We start from the raw sequence: 19,977 nt of genomic DNA on the forward strand, positions 1-19,977 counted from the left end.
ATTACACAGGGCAATTTAACACATTTACGTTTGTGGATTGACTTGTGGCGGTTATATTTATCAGTAGCAGAGCTGGGGCGGGGCCAGAGGGCTGGTATTTGACTGATCCCTGCTGATTCCTCGACCAAAGTCAGAAGATGATTGGTTGTTGCTAATTAGTGTTATTGATGGATCATGTTGTGTTTTCTGCATGTTGTATTTATGTTGATGTTGGGAGGAATGTGTCCAATTTACCCTAATAGTGTATATAATAGTGAACACACACACACACACACACACTCACACACATTCAGCAGTAAAGTTAGGAAAGGTCGTCATTCCTCTGGGGGTTGTGGGTAAGTCCATGTTTATCCTGTTTGCAGCCGAGCATGGAGGGCAAGGAAGCAATAGCTCAACCTCTAGCTCTCATTAGCAAGGGTGTCATTGCCTGTGTTAGTGTGTATTTGTGTGTTTGCACATTCTTCTATTCTTCCTTCTGCAATTGCTACTGTCACTACATAATAAGTGGTTTGTTTTTTTTATTATATCAGCTCTGCATCCGAGTCCCCAGAATAAATACTGGAATTGTACATTTCTGCAATGTATATATCTGCTATGTTAGTATGTAGCAAATACATTTAACATTTACAAGTCATTAAGTTGCAATAATGCTTTGGTTAACATGTTGTTAAGTTTAGGCAAAGAAAAAAAAATCACTTTGTTTTGGTCAGAATAAGATCATGTTTTCACTTAAAAAACCTTTTCATGACACTAGCCTCAGTGGAAAAATAGCATTTGGTTGCTGAACAACATTTGGTTGCTAAAAAGTTGCTGGAAACACAGCAGTGATGTGCTTTTGGTGGCACGATCCCGGCTACAAACTCAACAATGTCAGATTAAAATACACTTTTTGTGGCACCACTCACGGTGAAAACACACATTGCTTTTTGTCGCACTATCTGGCAGGAAATGCAGAAATGTCTCCCTACAAAATAACCATTTTCATCCCTGGTGGAAACACAGCGATATTTCGACAAGAAGTTACTGCTTATTGTGGCAGCCTTTCTAATGGAAACGCAGTAATGTCGCAGATGAAACATGGTAATAGGTTGCTGAAAATCAATCACTTTTGGTGACAAAAAAGTTGTTGAAAATGCAACGATTACTCACTAAAAACAAGCTGGTTTTGTTGTTTGTTGGTCTTTAAGAGTGGTCTTCAATATTCTGAAGCCTGGTAGGCATCTCGCCTAGCTGTCATCAACCATTCCTTACACCTCCAGATAACTTAGCCGAAATGTCACTTTTGCAGGATTCATATGAAACGTATAAATTGAACACATCTGTGGTTTGCAGAATCGTACAATGCCAGCATTTTCTTCTGGCAACTGGGATGAGCTCAAGTTACTTAACTTCAAACTATCCAAAACTGTTCTTCCAAATTTATCTTTCCGCTGAAAAAAAAAAAATGTTTAAAAAGTTGGGAATTGCATATAATAACAGTATGAAAAGAACTTCTGTGATTTGTTTTTTTGTCACATTTTCTCCAGAAAAATTCTATACCATTTACCTCTATATTTTCAGATACTCAAGAAATGTTGTGACCAGCAGAGCGTCTGTATTTCTCTTCTTGTAGAATATCCATTAAATAATAACACTATGTGACAGTATTATCAGCTGAGGGCTGTAACCTCTTGAACTTTTTATGCTTGTTATCTAACTGGAGCTTATGACACTGTTGGACTCACCGTGAGATTTTCTCTGGTTGGAATAATGTGTAAATGCATTTTTAAAAAAAATGTATTTATTTACTAAGTTACTTTTTTTGTATCTCTGACAATGCACAATGTTCAGCAAACATGATATATTCTTGTGTGTGTGTGTGTGTGTGTGTGTGTGTGTGAGTGACCACATCCATAAAATTACTGTTGTCATTTTCCAGTAGTCTGCGTACATCAAATCCTGTTCAGTGACCGTAGCTGTCACCTGTCACACACATGCGCACACACATATTATAAATTAATGGGTATATCCAGAGTCTTGTTAGTGTAGTGACCTAAGTCAGCATTGATGTACTGTATGGTTTTTGTATGTGTGTGTGTGTGTGTGTGTGTGTGTGTGTGTGTATACATATGTGTATGTGTGTGCGTGTGAGAGTCAGTGTGAAATATATTAGATGTTTAAATATTCATCAGTCTCTCCTTGAGGCCTCACAGTTGGAAGGGAGCTGGTCACCTCTCTGCAGCACGCTGGTTGCAGCTGACAGACTTGGTTTGTGCTTTATAACTAATACTGGTGTTGTTAAAGTATTAATGGTGAAATTCTTGTGTGTTCAGCCACATTCTTTTTCCAATTACTGTCAGTGTGCATGCATGTCAGAAGTGTGTTCCTGGTATACGAAATGGTGTGCTGAAAAACCACAGGACATTGCCCTTTGTTACAGTTGAACAGTCTCAAGTCGCCTGTAGAGGATTCTGTGTACTGTGACTTGCATACATTCAATACATTCTCATCTCAAGACTTTGCCACTTTACAGTGGACTTCCATGTCTATGTATTACATTTTAGGTATCCTTCTGCATCTACCGTTGCATCAACTCTAGAACATCAACAAATGCAAATGCTGCCATGGATGGTTAGGGTTACGGGAAGTTAGGCGAAAGAGGCAATACATTGATGGAAAGCGAACATTAAATTCCCGCATGAAAGTCCGAAGTTTTTTTACACCCAGCTTTAAGCGGCAGCATGGTGATATCTAATGATAATACACACAAAATATACTCAATGTAAAGTTAAGGTTAGGTTGAGGCAAATGAAGTTGCTGTTGTTGGGATTAAAGAAAGTATCATGATTAGAGCGTACCTTAAAGGCCATGACACACCAAAGTGACATTAGAGAACTAGCAGTGACAAAAGCCCCCTGCTTTGTTGCCTCACATCAGCATGTCTCATCCAGTTAGCACATTAACAACACAACCTAATGCTGACAGAACAAAGCATTTTTACCATGCAGCAGTGAATAATAGAACAAACCATCAGGAAACATTTCTGCTAAAGGTACAAGGTAGAATAAAATTTTTCCTTAAATCCTGCTACAATCTTTTGGTGTTGAAAAAGGAGTTTAAGAGCTCCATGGCAGAAGAAAAGCAGTCTTACTTTATATTACAAGTTTATTTTGACTGCACTCCTCTTGGCTTTAGCCCTTTGTTTACATTTTTCACTTAAAATTTGTCTTATTGTGTGTAGAGCTGAATGGTCGTCAGAGATTTTATACACCGACAGGATCCATTGTCACTGCTGCTGGTTCATCATGTTAAATCGGAAGAAAAAATACCGACGAGAGTCAATGAGGGCAGTGGAAATCACCATCGGCTCAACTTGGGTGGACGGCCAGCCATCGGCCTGGTATGTCAGGACCTTAACATCACTTGAAGTTCAAGAGGCTCCATACACCGGTCTCCTCGGGAAAGTCCCAGGGAAAATCTGGCGTTTCGAGACCCAACCACTGCCCTAACTCGCCCCCTGCAAAGATAGCATCCCAGTATCAGTGATATCTGCTGTATGCATGCACGCCAGGACCGGCATACAACAAACTACAGAGAAGCTCAGATTACGACGCGTACAGAGGGAGCGTAACAAGACACTGTAGCTCCACTATATCTTTCCACAGTAGAAAGTGTTTGCTACTATATTAATGCTCTGACTGTTGCATACGGAATCTTTCATTTGAAAAACCTATTTCATGCAAAAAATATATCACAAAAAGACTTAGAGCTGGAAGAAGGTTTACCGCTGCAGAAGGAAAACAGCATTCACATATTTTCTAAAGTTGTTTATATGAATAAGTTGTGAAGTTGTGCCCCCCGCTCGCCCTGATCGTGGTCTGGTCCTGGTTGCGCCGATGCTGTGATCTTGCCTTTGGACACCTCCCTTTCAACATATGCATGAGACTGTTATCATCTCTATCAACATCATCATAGAGAGCAATTACTAATTTCACACCTACCATTATTGTAATATGACATGCATCTGTTTCTATTATTGCTGTGCCCCCCCCCCCCCCCCTCCCCCCCCCCCCCCCCCCCCTCTCCCCTCTCTCTCTTCTCTTTCCTTTTTTGCCATGATTGTATTTCATTTGCTATTTACGACATCTATTGCTCGTCTGTCCGTCCTGGAAGAGGGATCCCTCACTATCCTCTACCGCTCTTCCTGAGGTTTCTTCCTTTTTTTTTCCCCGTTACAGGGGTTCTTTTTGGGGAGTTTTTCCTTGGGTGATGTGAGGGTCTAAGGGCAGAGGGATGTCGTACACTGTAAAGCCCTCTGAGGCAAACCATGTTTTGTGATAATGGGCTATATAAATAAAACTGACTTGACTTGACTTGACTTAATGTCCTCGACTTTCTCAGCCGTTTGCGTTCCCTTCGGCCCCATGTAGCCTGGTAAGGCTAGCTAGCTGTTTTTAGCTCAGTCAGCTATTTACCAGGCAGCTGTTAGCTCAGCCAGCGGTTAACAGCTTTAATTGTGATTTGACAAGGCCTACTTTTTCAAAATAAGTCAGAGGATCACCAAAGTTATTAAAATGCTAGACATCATATTTCTAATATTTTATGATAATCCTTTATATAACTATGACATTTCACGATACATGGCAAAAATGTCAACCTTATAGTGGCACCAGAGGAAATGTCAGGTTTATCCTTTATGGCAACTTTTCGTGGCTATCCATCCAAAAAGTTATTGCAATGCTTCAATGTGAATTGGATGGTTAACTAACCATCACAATGACATGGCCAACCACAGAGCCATGCCTCTAGCAAACAAACAGAATGATTTGGTGTCAGTGATAGAGCATACAGAATTGCTTTGTCCTTTGTGTAGGACACCAACAGTATATTGTTCGTCCTGGTGGTCTTACCAGTGTGTCCAGTCCCAGCAGGATGAGCATAAGGAAGAAGCAGGCAGCCCACAGCTGAGGCAGGGGCATCATAGATACAGCCTGAGGAAACGCAATGAATGCCAGCCCAGGGCCTGAGAGGATAGAAGACAGGTGTTTAAACTATTGTCTTCTCCCCTTGCCTTGCCTTGCCTTGCCTTAGCCATTTCAGATCAAGCAAACTTAAATATAAGTTTATAAGATAACTCACAAGTAAACACAAAATGCAGTTTTAAGTGCCGATTTTATTTATTATGGGAAAAAAAGCCATCTGAACCTACATGACCCATGTGAAAAAGTAATTGCCCCCTACACCTAATAACTGGTTGAACCACCCTTAGCAGCAGCAACAATTGCACTCAAGCATTTACGATAATTGGCAATGAGTCTTTGACATCACTGTGGAGGAATTTTGGCCCACTCTTCTTTGCACAATTGTTTTAAATCAGCCACATTGGAGGGTCTCCGAGCATGAACTGCCTTTTTAAGGTCAAGCCAAAGCATCTCATTGGGTTCAGGTCTAGACTTTGACTAGGCCACTCCAAAACCCTCACTTTGGTTTTTTTTAAGTCATTCAGAAGTGGACTTGCTGGTGTGCTTTGGATCATTTTACTGCTGCAGAACCCAAGTGCGCTTCAGCTTGAGGTCATGAACTGATGGCCGAACATTCTCCTTCAGGATTTGTTGGTAGAGAGCAGAGTTCATGGTTCCTTCAATCACAGCAAGTCGTCCAGGTCCTGAAGCAGCAAATCAGCCCCAAACCATCACACTACCACCACCATGTTTCACTGTTGGCATGATGTTCTTTTTATCAAATGCTTCATTTTACGCCAGATGCAACGGGATGCATTCCTTTTGTTTCATCAGTCCACAGAATATTTTCCCAAAAGCTTTGGGGATCATCAAGATGTTTTTTGGCAAAAGTGAGACGAGCCTTTATGTTCTTTTTTGTCAGCTGTGGCTTTCTCCTTGGAACTCTGCCATGCAGGCCATTTTTGCCTTGTCTCTTTCTGATGGTTGAGTCATGAACACTGACCTTTACTGAGGCAAGTAAGGCCTGCAGTTGTTTAGATGTTGTTCTGGGTTCCTTTGTGACCTCTTGGATCAGTCGTCGCTGTGCTCTTGGGGTAATTTTTGTAGGCCGGCCACTCCTGGGAAAGTTCATCACTGTACCATGCTTTCTCCATTAGTGGAAAATGGCTCTCACCGTGGTTCGCTGGAGTCCCAAAGATTTAGAAATGGCTTTGTAACCTTTTTCAGGCTGAGACATGTCAATTTCTTTTCTTCTGATCTGCTCCTGATTTTCTTTGGATCGCGGCATGATGTCTTGGGTTCAATATGGCCTACTTCACCCTGTCAGACAGGTTCTATTTAAGTGATCTCTTGATTTGAAAGGTCTGGCAGCAATCAGGCCTGGGTGTGGCTATGAAATTAATCTCAGCTTTCCACAATAATATGATTAATCACAATTACCTTATCATTTAACAAGGGGGCAATTACGTTTTCACACAGAATCATGTAGGTTTGGATAGTATTTTTCTCTTAACAAATAATATCATCACAGAAAAACCGCATTTTATGTTTACCTGGGTTATCTTTGTTTAATATTTAAATTCGTTTGATGATCTGAAACAGTTGAGTGTGACACACATGCAAATAAGTAAGAAATAAGGAAGGGGGCAAATACTTTTTCACAGCACTGTATATACAATTCAATGGTGTTAGGGCACTTTTCATTTAATAGTATGAGGGTAAGTCTGATTTAGTATTTTCAAGATACATTTGATTCAACAGTAGGAGGGTACATTTGAATCAATAGTATGAAGGTACTTTTTTCAGTAGTATTAGGGTGCATTAGATTGAATGGTATGAGAGTACATTTGATTCTGTCTCTGATTCTACAGAGACAGAGGCTTTGGCCTTCAAATCATACCTGAATCAACCACCATGTTGATGGGAATTCCCTGTTGGTGGGCCATGAAGCCCAGAGCTGAGAAGACTGCGAAGCCAGAAACAAAGCTGGTGCCACTATTGAGCAAACACAACCACAAACTGTCCCTGCACACACACACACACACACACACACACACACACACAGACACACACACACACACAGAGAGAGAGAGAGAGAGAGCTTAGCATACAAAAGACAACTGACTGGGAGAATACACTGACAGCACACTCAGACAGAGGCTGTTCCAAATGACTACAAAACACATTTGAGTTTGTCAGACAGCATGTCATACGAGCTAGTTCTGATTGTGTGAACTTAGTACTTTGTTTCAGGTTTGTAATGACAAACAAAGTAATGACAAATGATGCAATAGAGTTGAAAAAATATGACAAAACAAATCAAACAAACCAACAAAAAATACTGATGCAGCCATGTCCAAAAATGTTGAGTTCAAGGATGCAGATGTGGTTTCAGGAATGGGTTGGGCACCATGAAGTGACAAAAACAACAACAACAACAAATATTCAATAGTACAACTTTGACAACATATTGATGAAACTGTTGATCAAACAGCTCACTTGTAACAGTTGTTGTTTACTTTGTTGTAGCTGCCCAGTGTGATTAAGGTTCCTGATGCAACACCATAGGAGAAGAGAACCTGAGCACAAGCCTCCATCCACACCTGAGGAACAAGGATGAAAAAACAAACAAACACAAAAGCATTTGTAAATCTTAACCTCCCACTACCTCTAAAAAGAACTACCCACCGTAAAGCTGCATTATTTGTCCACATTGTCTCACCTGAAAGTCTGCCAGGCGAGACGGATCTGGATACAGGTAATAGACCACACCCTGCCAGGCTCCTGGCAGCGTAAACCCCCGCACCAGCAGGATGGCCAGCATCACATAAGGGAACACAGCCGTGAAATACACCACCTGAAAAATGTCAGTTGTTATTGAACATAATGCTGGCTGAGCAGTTGCACCTAGGAACTAATTTCCTTCCATCAAACTATATCGTATCACCACACAGAAGGAAGCCTACAGCTACTACTAGCTTGTCTGAGCTAGCTAATATTTTTGTTCAGCTGAGGAGGTTGGAATTATCATGCTTTCACAAGAACGAGCCTCTCCTCCATGAGTAAATGCATACTTTCTCCGGCCCAGTTCAACGTCAGCCAACCCAAACTCGGGGGCAACTCTGGACAAACTGAATGACCCTACCTGCCCCTACCTGGTTTCTGTAGTATTGGCCATACTCTGTATAAATAATGGACATAGCTACTGTGACGTCATGCATTGGTTTGTGGACTCTCATTTTGAAGCCTTGAGTGCAACATTTTGGTCATTGCGATCTTAATTTTTTGGAGCCAGAAGTTTGGACAAGAGGTTGGAGCAGTGGAGGATTGAGGGCTGGATCTGACTCACACGTCATTTGACCAGCCCAGCCCTGTGTAATTCTGTGCCTAAATAAACTATAAACAGGCAAGTTATGAAAAAGAAAACATCATCCCCTGTACAATTTTCATGGATGTTACAATTAGCTTTAAAGACCAAAACCATATTGTTATACCAGCCTGTGAACATGCTGTAGAGTTGGTCATTTTAACATGAAGGACTTTGGGGATTTACTCTTGTATGGAGCCAGCCTCAAGTGGCCATTCGGTAAACTGCAACTGGTCATAACCTATCCCCAGTGTCAGAGATGTTTTCTATGACATACAAACATAACAAATGTGTCAAAGACAATTAGCGATATAGAAACTTATTTTATAGGGTACCACTTTTTCCCTTGATTCCCCACATTGGTGTTTACACACCTTTCCTGTGGAACGGACCCCTTTCCAGACACAGAAGTAGCAGGCCACCCAGCAGGCCAGGAGACACAGCAGTAGCTTCCACTGTACTGCACCAACCTCCTCTATTCCCCCAGACATGGACAACACTCCTTTCCTGTATGGGGACAACAGACAGACAGTGACATGAAGAATTGGCTTAATTGTCAAAAACAAAACAAAACAAATAACAACTCTCAGTGCTGCCACTCTCGGTTATTTATTATGAGCTGATGTGATAACACTGACTCACTCCCAGAACTCAGAGACTGAAGACTTGGTGAGATTTCCAGATGTCCAGTTTGCTGTAAGGTTACCACTGTGTACTGCAGTCCAGTTTGGGGAGGTGAGGTCCACACATCTGTCTGTTTATAAAAAGCCAAAGAGGACTGATGGAATTATGCAATGGCAAACAATGTCAACCCAGAAGCTGGTTTACACCCTGTACACTGTAGCCTCTAACAATCTTTTATTAGTACCGGCCATAACACATATTGCATCAGTCAAATTACAGCAGCAACACTGTCAGTCAGTCCCAGGCCCCCAAGAATTGTGCTGATCTTTGAAGCCAGTTTTCAAATCACATTTGTCACATGATGCCATGTGGCCAAAAAAAAAAAAAAAAAAAAAATTAGGTAAGACTTTTTCTATGGAGACCACATCTGTAATGCAATTACAAAAAAATCATGACGCTTTATGACTACACTCATAAACACACATAATGCTCATTGATGCACTATATCAACAGTCATAAAACATTACATTTTAGTTGATATAAATGTCAAGTGTCTTATGGATGCTCTTGACTAGTTATAAATTGATGGGGCTTATATTGCATTATAAATACCTATACTCACCTTTACACACATCAGCAATCAACTGTAATAAGAAAACGTAGTGTGCTATAACAGTTGCAGTATTATAAGTTATCATTGTATGTGTCAAGTGAAGGACATATTGATGCATTTATCATAATTTATGCTTCATAATAATGTTTCATTGTTGGTGTGAGATAAAATGTAATCATTTTCATGCATTTATAAAAATCCGTGCTTCATCATAAGTGATTTATACCTACCATACACTAGAATACTTTAAAAATACATTTAAAAGATTGTAGTCTGACAATCACTGACATCTAAAGATAGTATGTCAGAAGTCTTTAGTTAGTTTAGTTAGTTTTTAGTCACAGAATTAGATTTTACCAAAGGCTGAGGAACTTTCAGGGATAGAAACTGTAACAGCCTTATGTACCTAACTTTAAACATACAACGATAACTTATGATACTGCATGGGCTGTTATAGCACACTATGAGTCCTTACAACAATTGATTGTTGATGTGTGTATAAATGAGAAAAGGTATTTATAATGCATTATAAGCCCCAGCAGTCAACCTCTAGTTTATAACTAGTCAAGAGCATCCATAATACATCTGTCATGTATAAATCATCTATATTAACATCTATAATGATTTCAAAAATTTCAGTGTATGCCCAGCTTTATTTAGACATGAGACCAACATGTTAAACCGCCATTAGATCAATTAATTCATGTTTGAAAAGGTCCTCTGGAGAGAAAAAAATCGCAAAAAAGTGGGCATGTTCCTCAAAACTAGCTTTACATCTACCCACTCATACTAACCTGTGTTCCAGGGGTTGTTGCAGGTGGCCCAGGGCAGAGGGTCTCTGAAACAGTAGATGAGGTACAGGAGCGCCCAGGCAAGGATGATGCTGTAGAATCTGGAATAAAGCTGGATCACCATGATAGAATAGCCGGTCCCTGGAGGGAGAGATCCCAAAATACCTCAGTTTAAGTGTAAATTGATATAGCACTAGGAAATATGGCACTTGCTACAGCATCATTAGAGTACTGTGAATACTGTACAGAACCACAGTTGAGTCTGGGATGAAGAGGGCGTTTGACAGATGTTTACAGGGGTTATTGTTTATTATTTGGTTATTTAATTATTTTTTTAACCCTCTATGGTACTGTGACACCAGTTGGGAAAAAAATGTTTTTTGTTTTTGTTATAAAATTAACCAAATAAACATAATCTAAAGAAATTTCAAGAAAATGTTTTTTGGGAAACTTTTTGAGGCAACACTGTTCCATGATGGTAAGTTAAATTTTGAACAAAATTTATTTTGTATAACACCTAGATAATATTCAGTAACCTATACAGGTTACAATGCATACCATTTGAAATGGAAAAAAAAAAACTCATTTTATAAGATTTTATGTCTGAAAGTTGCCTGCAGGCAACATCATACTATTGTGGAACAACCTATTGGAATTAATGTGTCGACAAGTCTTAGCATGTTTTATTTAACTTTACATGAACCATGTAACAAAGGCAAACTGTCATAAGATTATGCAAAATAAGACAGGATTAAATATGTATTGGATAGTGAAGGATTAAAAAAGTTTTCACTTCTTCTGACTCGTTTTTGAATATGTAATGTAAGTCATCGTGTGTGTCGTATCGTATATGTATATTTTGTGTGTCTGCTTTTGTATAATTGTTTCTCTATTTCCTTTTATTTGCATGTTAGAAATAAATCAAAATCAAATCACAACCAATGATAAATTCAGCTGTTATTCTATGTTGTTTTTTTCCAGTGTATTCTTATACAAAGTATTTGAAGTCTTAAGTTGTAAATCAAAAACTAGAATTTCTGCCTTGCAATTGTATGCTCCGACCAAACCTTTAAGTTGCAGGGTTTTTTTTAAATTTAGTTAATTTAAATTAATTTAAAATAATTTTAATATATCGAAATTTTACCATTTGATGCACAATGCCGGATTATTGCTTAGAGCCAATTTGCATCTACAATCTACAAAGACACTGCACAATAGCAAAAAAAATACAAAGTTGTACAAAAAAGAGAAACAGAAAATGAAAATACTTAAGACAAACAATACACACAAGAGCACATGATATGAGATGATACACAGCAGAAGAAATGAGACAAACAATGCAAATTAAAACTGCACACATCACACACAAGATCTAGGATAAAAATCTACACAAAAAAAGCACATTATATGTTTTTGCCAAATTTGGAGAAATTCTCTCAAGGTGTTCTTGAGATATCACAAGAATGAGAAGGATGCAAGGTTACGGTTAATAGTTATTTTGTTAATCTTCATAGTTTTAAAAGACACCATGTCTTCAATGGAAATGCATAATGTCTTCAACAACAAACAGATAGTCAAGACAATTTTATTTATAAAGCCCATTATCATATATTTGCCTCAGAGGGAATCATAGTACCCGACACTCCTCTGTCCTTGCCCGCCCACCCACACACACCCACACACACACACACAAAAGGTAGTCATGACATTTACCCTTTGCCAGTGGGCAGAGCTTGGTCCAGCAGGTGATGGCGCCCTCCTGTGTGTACTGACCAATCACAGTCTCAAGCAGGAAGAGCGGCACACCACACAACATGGCAAAGAAGCAGTAAGGCAGCAGGAAGACACCTGAACACAAAGAAAAACAATTGTATGACTTTTTCTAGGGCCCAAGGTAACACAAATGTCTAGTCTTAAATTGGTGACTTAGGTGATGGTACGGTATCGTGAACTTTAAAGACCTGAGGAGTCCAGGTACTATGATCCAATTTGAATGTTTTTTTTTGCTACTACTAACCATGTGTCTTTTTTGTCTAAACCTAAGCATCCATGGCCTTGTTGCCTAATCCTAAGTATATGCTTTTGTTGACAACCCCAACATTGGTTCCCATGTGTTTTTGTTGTCTACAAATAACCATGTGCTTTTACAGTGTAATCCCACCATGTAATTTTGTTTATATCCTTGGTAGCGGTCCCCCAGAACATTAATAGTAGACACAGAAGGATACCTAGAGGGTAATATGTAGACTTATAAGTCCTCTGCAAAGCGGCAATTAAGGGTGACTTGGGATGAGAAGATATTAGACAAACACTGACTGACCAGAGGAAACAATACCAGTCTTCACAATGTCAAACAGACACAGGACTCTCAGCCAGGAGACTTAAGTTTGTGCCTTTGAAGTCAACATTGACAGTGTAGCGTAGTATGCTACAATGTGTAGCATACTATGATAGTGAAGTAATGTGAACAAAAGCGCTTATTAAAGATAGAAGAAGGAAGGTAGAAGATAGATTTTCAACTTTACACTTGTTCTTGATCCTGACATTTCTTAGGAGTTGAGGGATGAGTTGATTAAAATCAGCAGCTACTATGAAGATTCCATCTGGTTGTTTGGCATGTTGCTGCTGATAGCAGCTTAATCATATAGTTTTGCAGCCGACAACTAACCAAAAAGTTTATCATAACTGTGACCATTTCTAAATGTTGGGCGTGTTTAAAACTGTGAATTTTAGATCTGTAATCTACACATTTTGGGGACTGTCATGTATGTTGTTTTCGAAGTCTTTGGAAATTGATCCTTTTTTATTTAGGTATGAGAGAGTCTTGTCCATTACTCAAAATTATCTGAAAATAATTTGATCCCTCAACAGAGGGGGCCTATAGGTGTCTGCCAACAATTTATCTAGCTTCTTTGAGTCCAACCCAAGTGTAAAAACAGTTTTGTTAAATGTACATAGAGTGCATTTTCCCAAAGTTCAGCCTCTGTGGGACAGTTTGAACATCGTGTTCTTGGCTAAAACAAATATTATTTAAATTGAAAATGTTGTTGTCTAAATTTGAACACCTTGTTACTTGTTTACACATTTCACTAAGAAAACCTAGCTAGCTCACTGGCTATGAGTTGGGTAAACATGCAGCAGTGGCTTCACTCTTAGAATATCCTTTGTCTTTTTTGTTAATTTATTAACAGGTAGGAACTAAAAATAAGTGGAGACACATTTTAAACTCCTGTGCTAGCTACCAACAAAACTTCACACACCTAACATTAGCATCAACTGATGCAAAACAAAAATGCAAACCATTTTCTTAGATGCTGTGGATTTCAAAATTGTGAATAAAATGTGAGGGATAGTCAGGAACTGTCTACTAGAGGCTAACAATTATTTAGGAATCCTTTGGATAACTGGATTTCTGTGGGATTCCCCTGGAATGGGAGTCAATTTCACTACACATCATGGGACTGGTAGGGACAGAAAAAAAAAAATTATGATAGCAGGCAGGACGGGAATCATAATAATATATTATCAAGCAATCAATGTGAAGTCAGCAGCAATACATTTGTTTTCACCGACTATAGGAAATATATACCTGTCAGTACGAGCACAAATATATGTTAATGGGTTTAGATATTATCATAATTGCGATGCAAATTTCATAAATACTAATGGCAATTCCATTATGTGTAAGCAGTGAGCTAAAGCATTAAGTGCTTATTATTTGTCATGTGGTTGTAACAGAATCAGCATCAGTTTTTTTAACAAGTCACTTACAAGGAATTTGTCCTGGCGTTTGATGCATACAATACACATCTGTGTGTTAGCTATTGCAGTAATACTTAAAGTTGTTTTTTTCTTCCCTGAAAAAAGAGAGTTGGTAACCAGCTTAAAAAAAAATAATAAAAAATTTTTTTTAAAAAAACTTTGATTGGTAACACATAAAATAATTAAGTTTTGTTAACTGAATTTCCAAGCAGTTGTGCTAATCGAACTTGATAACTTAATTTGAGAAAATTTAATTTGTTTATGTGTTAACGACTTACGTAATTATTTGAAGTTGGTTAGCAATTCTCTCTTTTTTAGGTTGAAAGTATACAGGGTTTGACTGAATATCCACATGATGAATGGCATAGTTGTTTTCTAACTCAAAATTTACTCCCCAACCACCCCCATTCTGCCCTAACTCGGAACAGATCCAACGGTTTCATGGTTTTTGCGGATTAGAATAAGTAACTTCTATGTCTTCCACTTGCCCACAGATACCATTATTTGAAGCAATTTTAGCCACTGGTCTCATCAAGTTTTGCAAATATAATTTGAATGATTAAAATCCCAATTATACATTGCACACAAGTGTACATTGTATAGTCTGAAACTTTGGCAAATTGGTTTGATTTGCCACAAAAAAAAAAAAAAAAACATGAGAAGGCAGTGAGCAATTTAACAGGACATGGCACAAACATTAGCATAACTTGTCACAACCGGCCCTGGCTGACTCCAGCCTGCCCCTACATAATAGAGCCTGCTCTACAGCCATTCCCTGCCAGATAGTTGCCCAACATGGTTTGTTACATGAAAAATGCAGCTCAGTTACATGCCTCAGCCGTTTTTGCTCACCTGCCTGTTTGTGTTTTGTCTTTGCCAGGATGCCAGCCTGTCACTCTGTCCACTCCTCCAGCCGAAAACATCCCAACACTCAGATGATCCCTCACCTTCAGACAGCCGTCCATCCTTTTTTTTTATGCACATTCCACTTTTGTAATAAAACTTTTTTCTGAAATCAGTTTCGTCTGTCTGCTTTTGGGTCCTCAGTCCAAAGCATAACATAACTAAAAAAACAGCAAATTCTTACAGGCTGTAGATTTCAATGATAAAATGTGAAAAATAGTCAAAAGGTCTCCACATTTAGCTTGAAAGTGCAAAGGGTGTGACTGAATATGGTAAGTCACTTGTTTAAAAGGCACTGTCCTTACAAATCCCGTCATGCCCTATTTAATAACAGATAGAAACACTTTGATGGTTTTTTGCTGATTAAAAAAGTAACTAATAAGTCAGCTGACCACAGATACCTGAAACAAATGTTCTGGTTCCACTTGTTCATATGGCTAATACACTGAGTGTATACAGAGTGGGAGTAAGCTTTTATAAACTTTTGCAAATTTAATTTGAATGATTACTTTTCATTTCACATTAAAATGTACAATACACACAAGTGCAACCTTAACCATGTTTGCCTGCAAAGAAGGAATGGTTATTTGTGTGCTCAGACTAGTACAACTCTATAGTCAGGAGCTGAGCTCAAAATCATTCACTCATTCACTCACTATTCTCTATATGGTGTGTATTAAATAGTTAACTATATAGGGAATAACGAACGAGACTTTCAGACTCTACGCCAGAATATTTCCGTGAAAGGGAACGGTTTTAGACACAGCTAATGTATAATCAATGAGGATTGTCTGTTATTGACTTTGTATTCCTCTTACACATTACATGTTCTATTTGCCTGAAGGATTTAAAGTTCTTCTCCAACTACACAACAGCTTGATATACTGCAGGTGTAATGAAGAAATCAATAAGAGATGTTAAAGAGCTTCAAGAAAGGTGCAATCATCTCAAGTACTGCAGTCTGCCTCACCTCCTCCGTTCTTGTAGCACAGGTAGGGGAATCCCCACACATTGCCCAGTCCCACCACATTGCCTGCTGCTGCCAGAATAAATTCCCTTTTTCTTGTCCACTGTTCTCTTTTTTTCATTTTGGTCTCCATCTCTGTGTTACCTCTTCAGTCCCCTGATCACAACTATTAGTCAACACCTCTGTCAGTCTGACGCTGTGCTCACCTGTAGACACAATATTGACTCTATGGCCCAGTGCCATAGCTGTAGGAGCAGGAGGTGCAAGTTGTACAGCGACTCTGTCAGGTCATAAACCACTTCTGCAATGTGCAACAGGGATAAAGGACACAGGGAAAGAGAATCTTAAAATATCTTTTTTTTTGTAAATGATGTGAAGTAGATTACAAAACCAGATCTTGGCAGTGATGAAATAACAAGATAATACTTGTTATTATTCAGTTTGTCTTCAAAAACAGTACGGTATGATCAGTCAACACCTCTGTCAGTCTGATGTTGTGCTCATCTGTAGACACAATATTGACTCTATGGCCCAAGGCCATAGCTGTAGGAGCAGGAGATGTTCATTGGTAGGTGCAAGATCTAGGGTATCGAAGGGTATCTGGAAGAGAAATCTATCTTTATACATGCTCAAAAAACAACTAGCAGTTTTTAGTTGTGACTAAATTATTAATTTATGTTCACAAAGTAAACATAAATTAAGATTTTTCAAGGCAATTGGTTTCCAAGATTCTTTTAAGTGAGATCAACCTTAGACGTTAGAGCGCAGAGCCACATCTCTGTATGACAGCAGCTCCCTCTTCCTGTCACAATAGGAAGTACAAAGAGGATTTCTCAGAGGATCTCAAACTTACTGCGGTGAGGATAACAGCTTTTAAAAGCCATCCGCGGTTCCCAAAATGGATGTGTAGATGAGAATGTAATGAAATGTAAACAGTTGTGTGGATATGAATCAGGAGGTTCAAATTTACAAAAGTCGAGAAAGACCAGATGCTGTAGTGAGCTCTGGAAAAGGCCTGAGTGGAGGATTGTGACAGGCTGAAGCACACTGCTTCACTTTAGAACATCACAGACATAAATCTGCCACACACATTGTTAGATCTATGTGTTCTCTCTGGGTTCTTTCCATTGTGGAAAGAAGGGAGGGAAGGTAATGTAAATATTATTAATTTGAGAAAGCGTTTAGTTAATTTAGCTGGGACATCATTTCACAATCCACTGTAAAAACTCAAAATATCTCTGACTATTATGGAAGAGATAACAGATTGCAATTAGCTAATTTACTCAAGTCAGAAGTACATTTACAAAAAAACTCACAACTACTAAAATATTTATTTAAAAATGTGAAACAAAACAGTTGCACTAATTTTATTGATTCAAATCAACATGTTTTCATTTTGATTAAAATGAAAACAAATTTATATAACTGACTTTATTCACTAAATTTAAGTAAGTTAATTAAATTGGTAACACAATTAAATAACTTCAACTTAATTACAGTATTTAAGTATACACATTGTTTTTTAAAGAAGACAAATCAATTTTCTATATATATTTTTGTGTTAAATTAAGTCAATTTTATCATTAGGTTTTACATTAAGAAATAATGTTGAGGGAATTAATAGTAGAAAAAATCAATCAATCCATTTTAATTTACTAAAAAATCATGGCAACCATCATATCAGACCATATTTGGTGTCACTTGATGCAAATCAGATTAACTGCAGCTCCTTTGAATGAATGAATGAATTAATATTTTATTTCGAACATGCAAATGTGTAAAAGAAAAAGTTATACATTTACAAGCAGACAAAAAAAATTAATATACAAATGAAAAAAATAGTAAAAAAGGAAGCTTAACATTGAGTGATTTGATTTACATATCCGAAAAGGAGTGGGAAGAAACGCAAACTTATTTAATCCTATCCATTCTCCATAATTCACTGATGGTTAATTATTCAGCTTCCTTATAAACATAACCTGCACAACAGTTAATTATGTGAGGCTTGTTCCAAGGCACTGTACAGAATTCTGGCACTTTTTTCTACTGCCAATATACATATTATTAGAAAAATATTTATCTCAATACAAGATATAAACTTTCATATGTAAACCATCTATACTTACTATTTTTTTTTCTTTTTGTTTTATAGATCTTTAAGTATGCATATACACATACCAAAGGACAATCCCTTCAAGTTTAACCAAGACAATCAAAGAAAGAAAAAAATATACCTGAGGGTTTACAAGGAAGAGACAATAAAAACAAATAAATAAATAAATAAATAAATGGAAATCACCTTGAGGTAGTCAAACACCCTCTTCATTCCTGTACCTTTTGAAAACCATACCACTTTCTAAACTGGTTTATGTTTAGACATTGTTTAAGCTCCTCACTTAGACTGTTCTGTAGTTTCACTCCACAAATAGAAATACAAAAACTTCTCCTTGTTGTGCGTGCACTAAAAAATTTGAATTTGAATTTTCTCCTTAAATTATAACCCCCTTTCCTTTCAATGAACGTTTTTGACCGTTTTCAGATAGTAGATTATTCGTAGCTTTAAACAGGACATCTTTGTCTCAGTAAATGCTCATACTGATAAAAGCAAAGCACAACATAAAACTTATCTTCCATGGCGCAAAGAAGAAAGACAGAAACAATTGGTGACATTTTAACCATTTTCTGACATTTTATGGACCAAACAACTTATCGATTAAGCACAAAAACAAAAACAAATGATGAAAGGTTGTTTCACCAACATCAAAATAATCACTAGTTACAGCCTTAAAGAGGGAACAATTCAATAAAAAGAGGTGGCGTGGCGGCAGTCCCACATGACAAGACACATACAACCTTTACCCTTTGAAACATGAATTAACATCACTTTTCTTGAGCTGCATTCAGACATCTTTCACAACTCTTTGGAATATCTTAACAAAGCACCCTGCATATCATACTCCAAGCACAGGCTATAGATAGTCACCATCCATCACCATTATCTTTGACACAGTAACAGGCTCTCAGTGGGACATTGTGTCCTGTGTGATTGGTACAGACAGTGAGGATCTGAGGTATCCTCTGCTTTTTAGTTTGAGTTTGAAAGAGTTTTTGAATTTCTCACTTAATGCCCAGAAACTTCTGGAATTCTAAAATGTTCTCACTGTGGGGGGTATGTTTATGGATATGTCCTCCACATATTCAACAGAACTTCTTCTAAAAACAATTTATGTGAGCCTGCAGTCCTTGATTAAGGTTCAGTAACAACTGAATCTAGTACTATTTTTCATCTTGTTATTGCCTCTATTTATTAGATTCGTTTTCCCTCAGTTATCACTTTCATATAAAATCCTCTTTTGCTTTTCTAAAAAAAAATTCCACTTTTCATTTCAACAAGTCATTCCATTTGTCATGTCTATATGTCACAGATTGTCCTGTCTCTCTTCTGATCTTTCTTTAAGCCACGGAGAATTACTTTTATGTTGTGCTTTGCTTGTACCAGTATGAGCATTTACTGAGACTAAAGATGTAAAGGAGCTGCCATTAATTTGATTTGCATCAAGTGACGCCAAATTAGATCTGATTTCCAGGCTGCTTGAGCGTATACTGTACAGGAAGACAATGGAGGTCGCTTTGCTGCTTAACTTGGAATATTAGTGGAGGAAAAGACACTTTTGGAAGAGCAAAAGTGTATAACAAGTTTTAAATTTTTTTCATGTAAGACTGCCTTGTTTTATTATATTTTTCACTCATCAGAGCTGCAGCTAAGGATTTTTCAAATATTATTTTGTAGATCATTTTTTCAATTAATGAGTTGTTTGAGCTATAAAAATGTCAGAAAATGGTNGACACTTTTGGAAGAGAAAAAGGGTATAACAAGTTTTAAATTTTTTTCGTGTAAGACTGCCTTGTATTATTATATTTTTCACTCATCAGAGCTGCAGCTAAGGATTTTTCAAATATTATTTTGTAGATCATTTTTTCAATTAATGAGTTGTTTGAGCTATAAAAAT

At 37.8% G+C, this 19,977-nt stretch overlaps 1 protein-coding gene across 1 annotated transcript in view; it reads right to left on the reverse strand.

Annotated features, from left to right (window-relative positions):
* LOC121956184 (sodium- and chloride-dependent betaine transporter-like) overlaps window positions 1-16,160 on the reverse strand; it is a 17,665-nt gene extending 1,505 nt beyond the window's left edge. The window contains exons 1-10 of the mRNA XM_042504318.1: window positions 15,971-16,160; window positions 12,049-12,183; window positions 10,339-10,476; window positions 8,950-9,061; window positions 8,682-8,814; window positions 7,663-7,797; window positions 7,440-7,543; window positions 6,841-6,965; window positions 4,890-5,002; window positions 3,463-3,479 (exon numbers count right to left, since the gene is read on the reverse strand). Coding sequence (XP_042360252.1) covers window positions 3,463-3,479; window positions 4,890-5,002; window positions 6,841-6,965; window positions 7,440-7,543; window positions 7,663-7,797; window positions 8,682-8,814; window positions 8,950-9,061; window positions 10,339-10,476; window positions 12,049-12,183; window positions 15,971-16,100 — 1,142 coding nt within the window. The 5' untranslated portion in view covers window positions 16,101-16,160. The remainder of the gene's footprint in view (window positions 1-3,462; window positions 3,480-4,889; window positions 5,003-6,840; window positions 6,966-7,439; window positions 7,544-7,662; window positions 7,798-8,681; window positions 8,815-8,949; window positions 9,062-10,338; window positions 10,477-12,048; window positions 12,184-15,970) is intronic.
* Window positions 16,161-19,977: the final 3,817 nt, after the last annotated feature.

The sequence above is a fragment of the Plectropomus leopardus genome, chromosome 17 (genome assembly GCF_008729295.1).
Source record: "Plectropomus leopardus isolate mb chromosome 17, YSFRI_Pleo_2.0, whole genome shotgun sequence".
In the NCBI taxonomy this organism is placed as follows: domain Eukaryota; kingdom Metazoa; phylum Chordata; class Actinopteri; order Perciformes; family Serranidae; genus Plectropomus; species Plectropomus leopardus.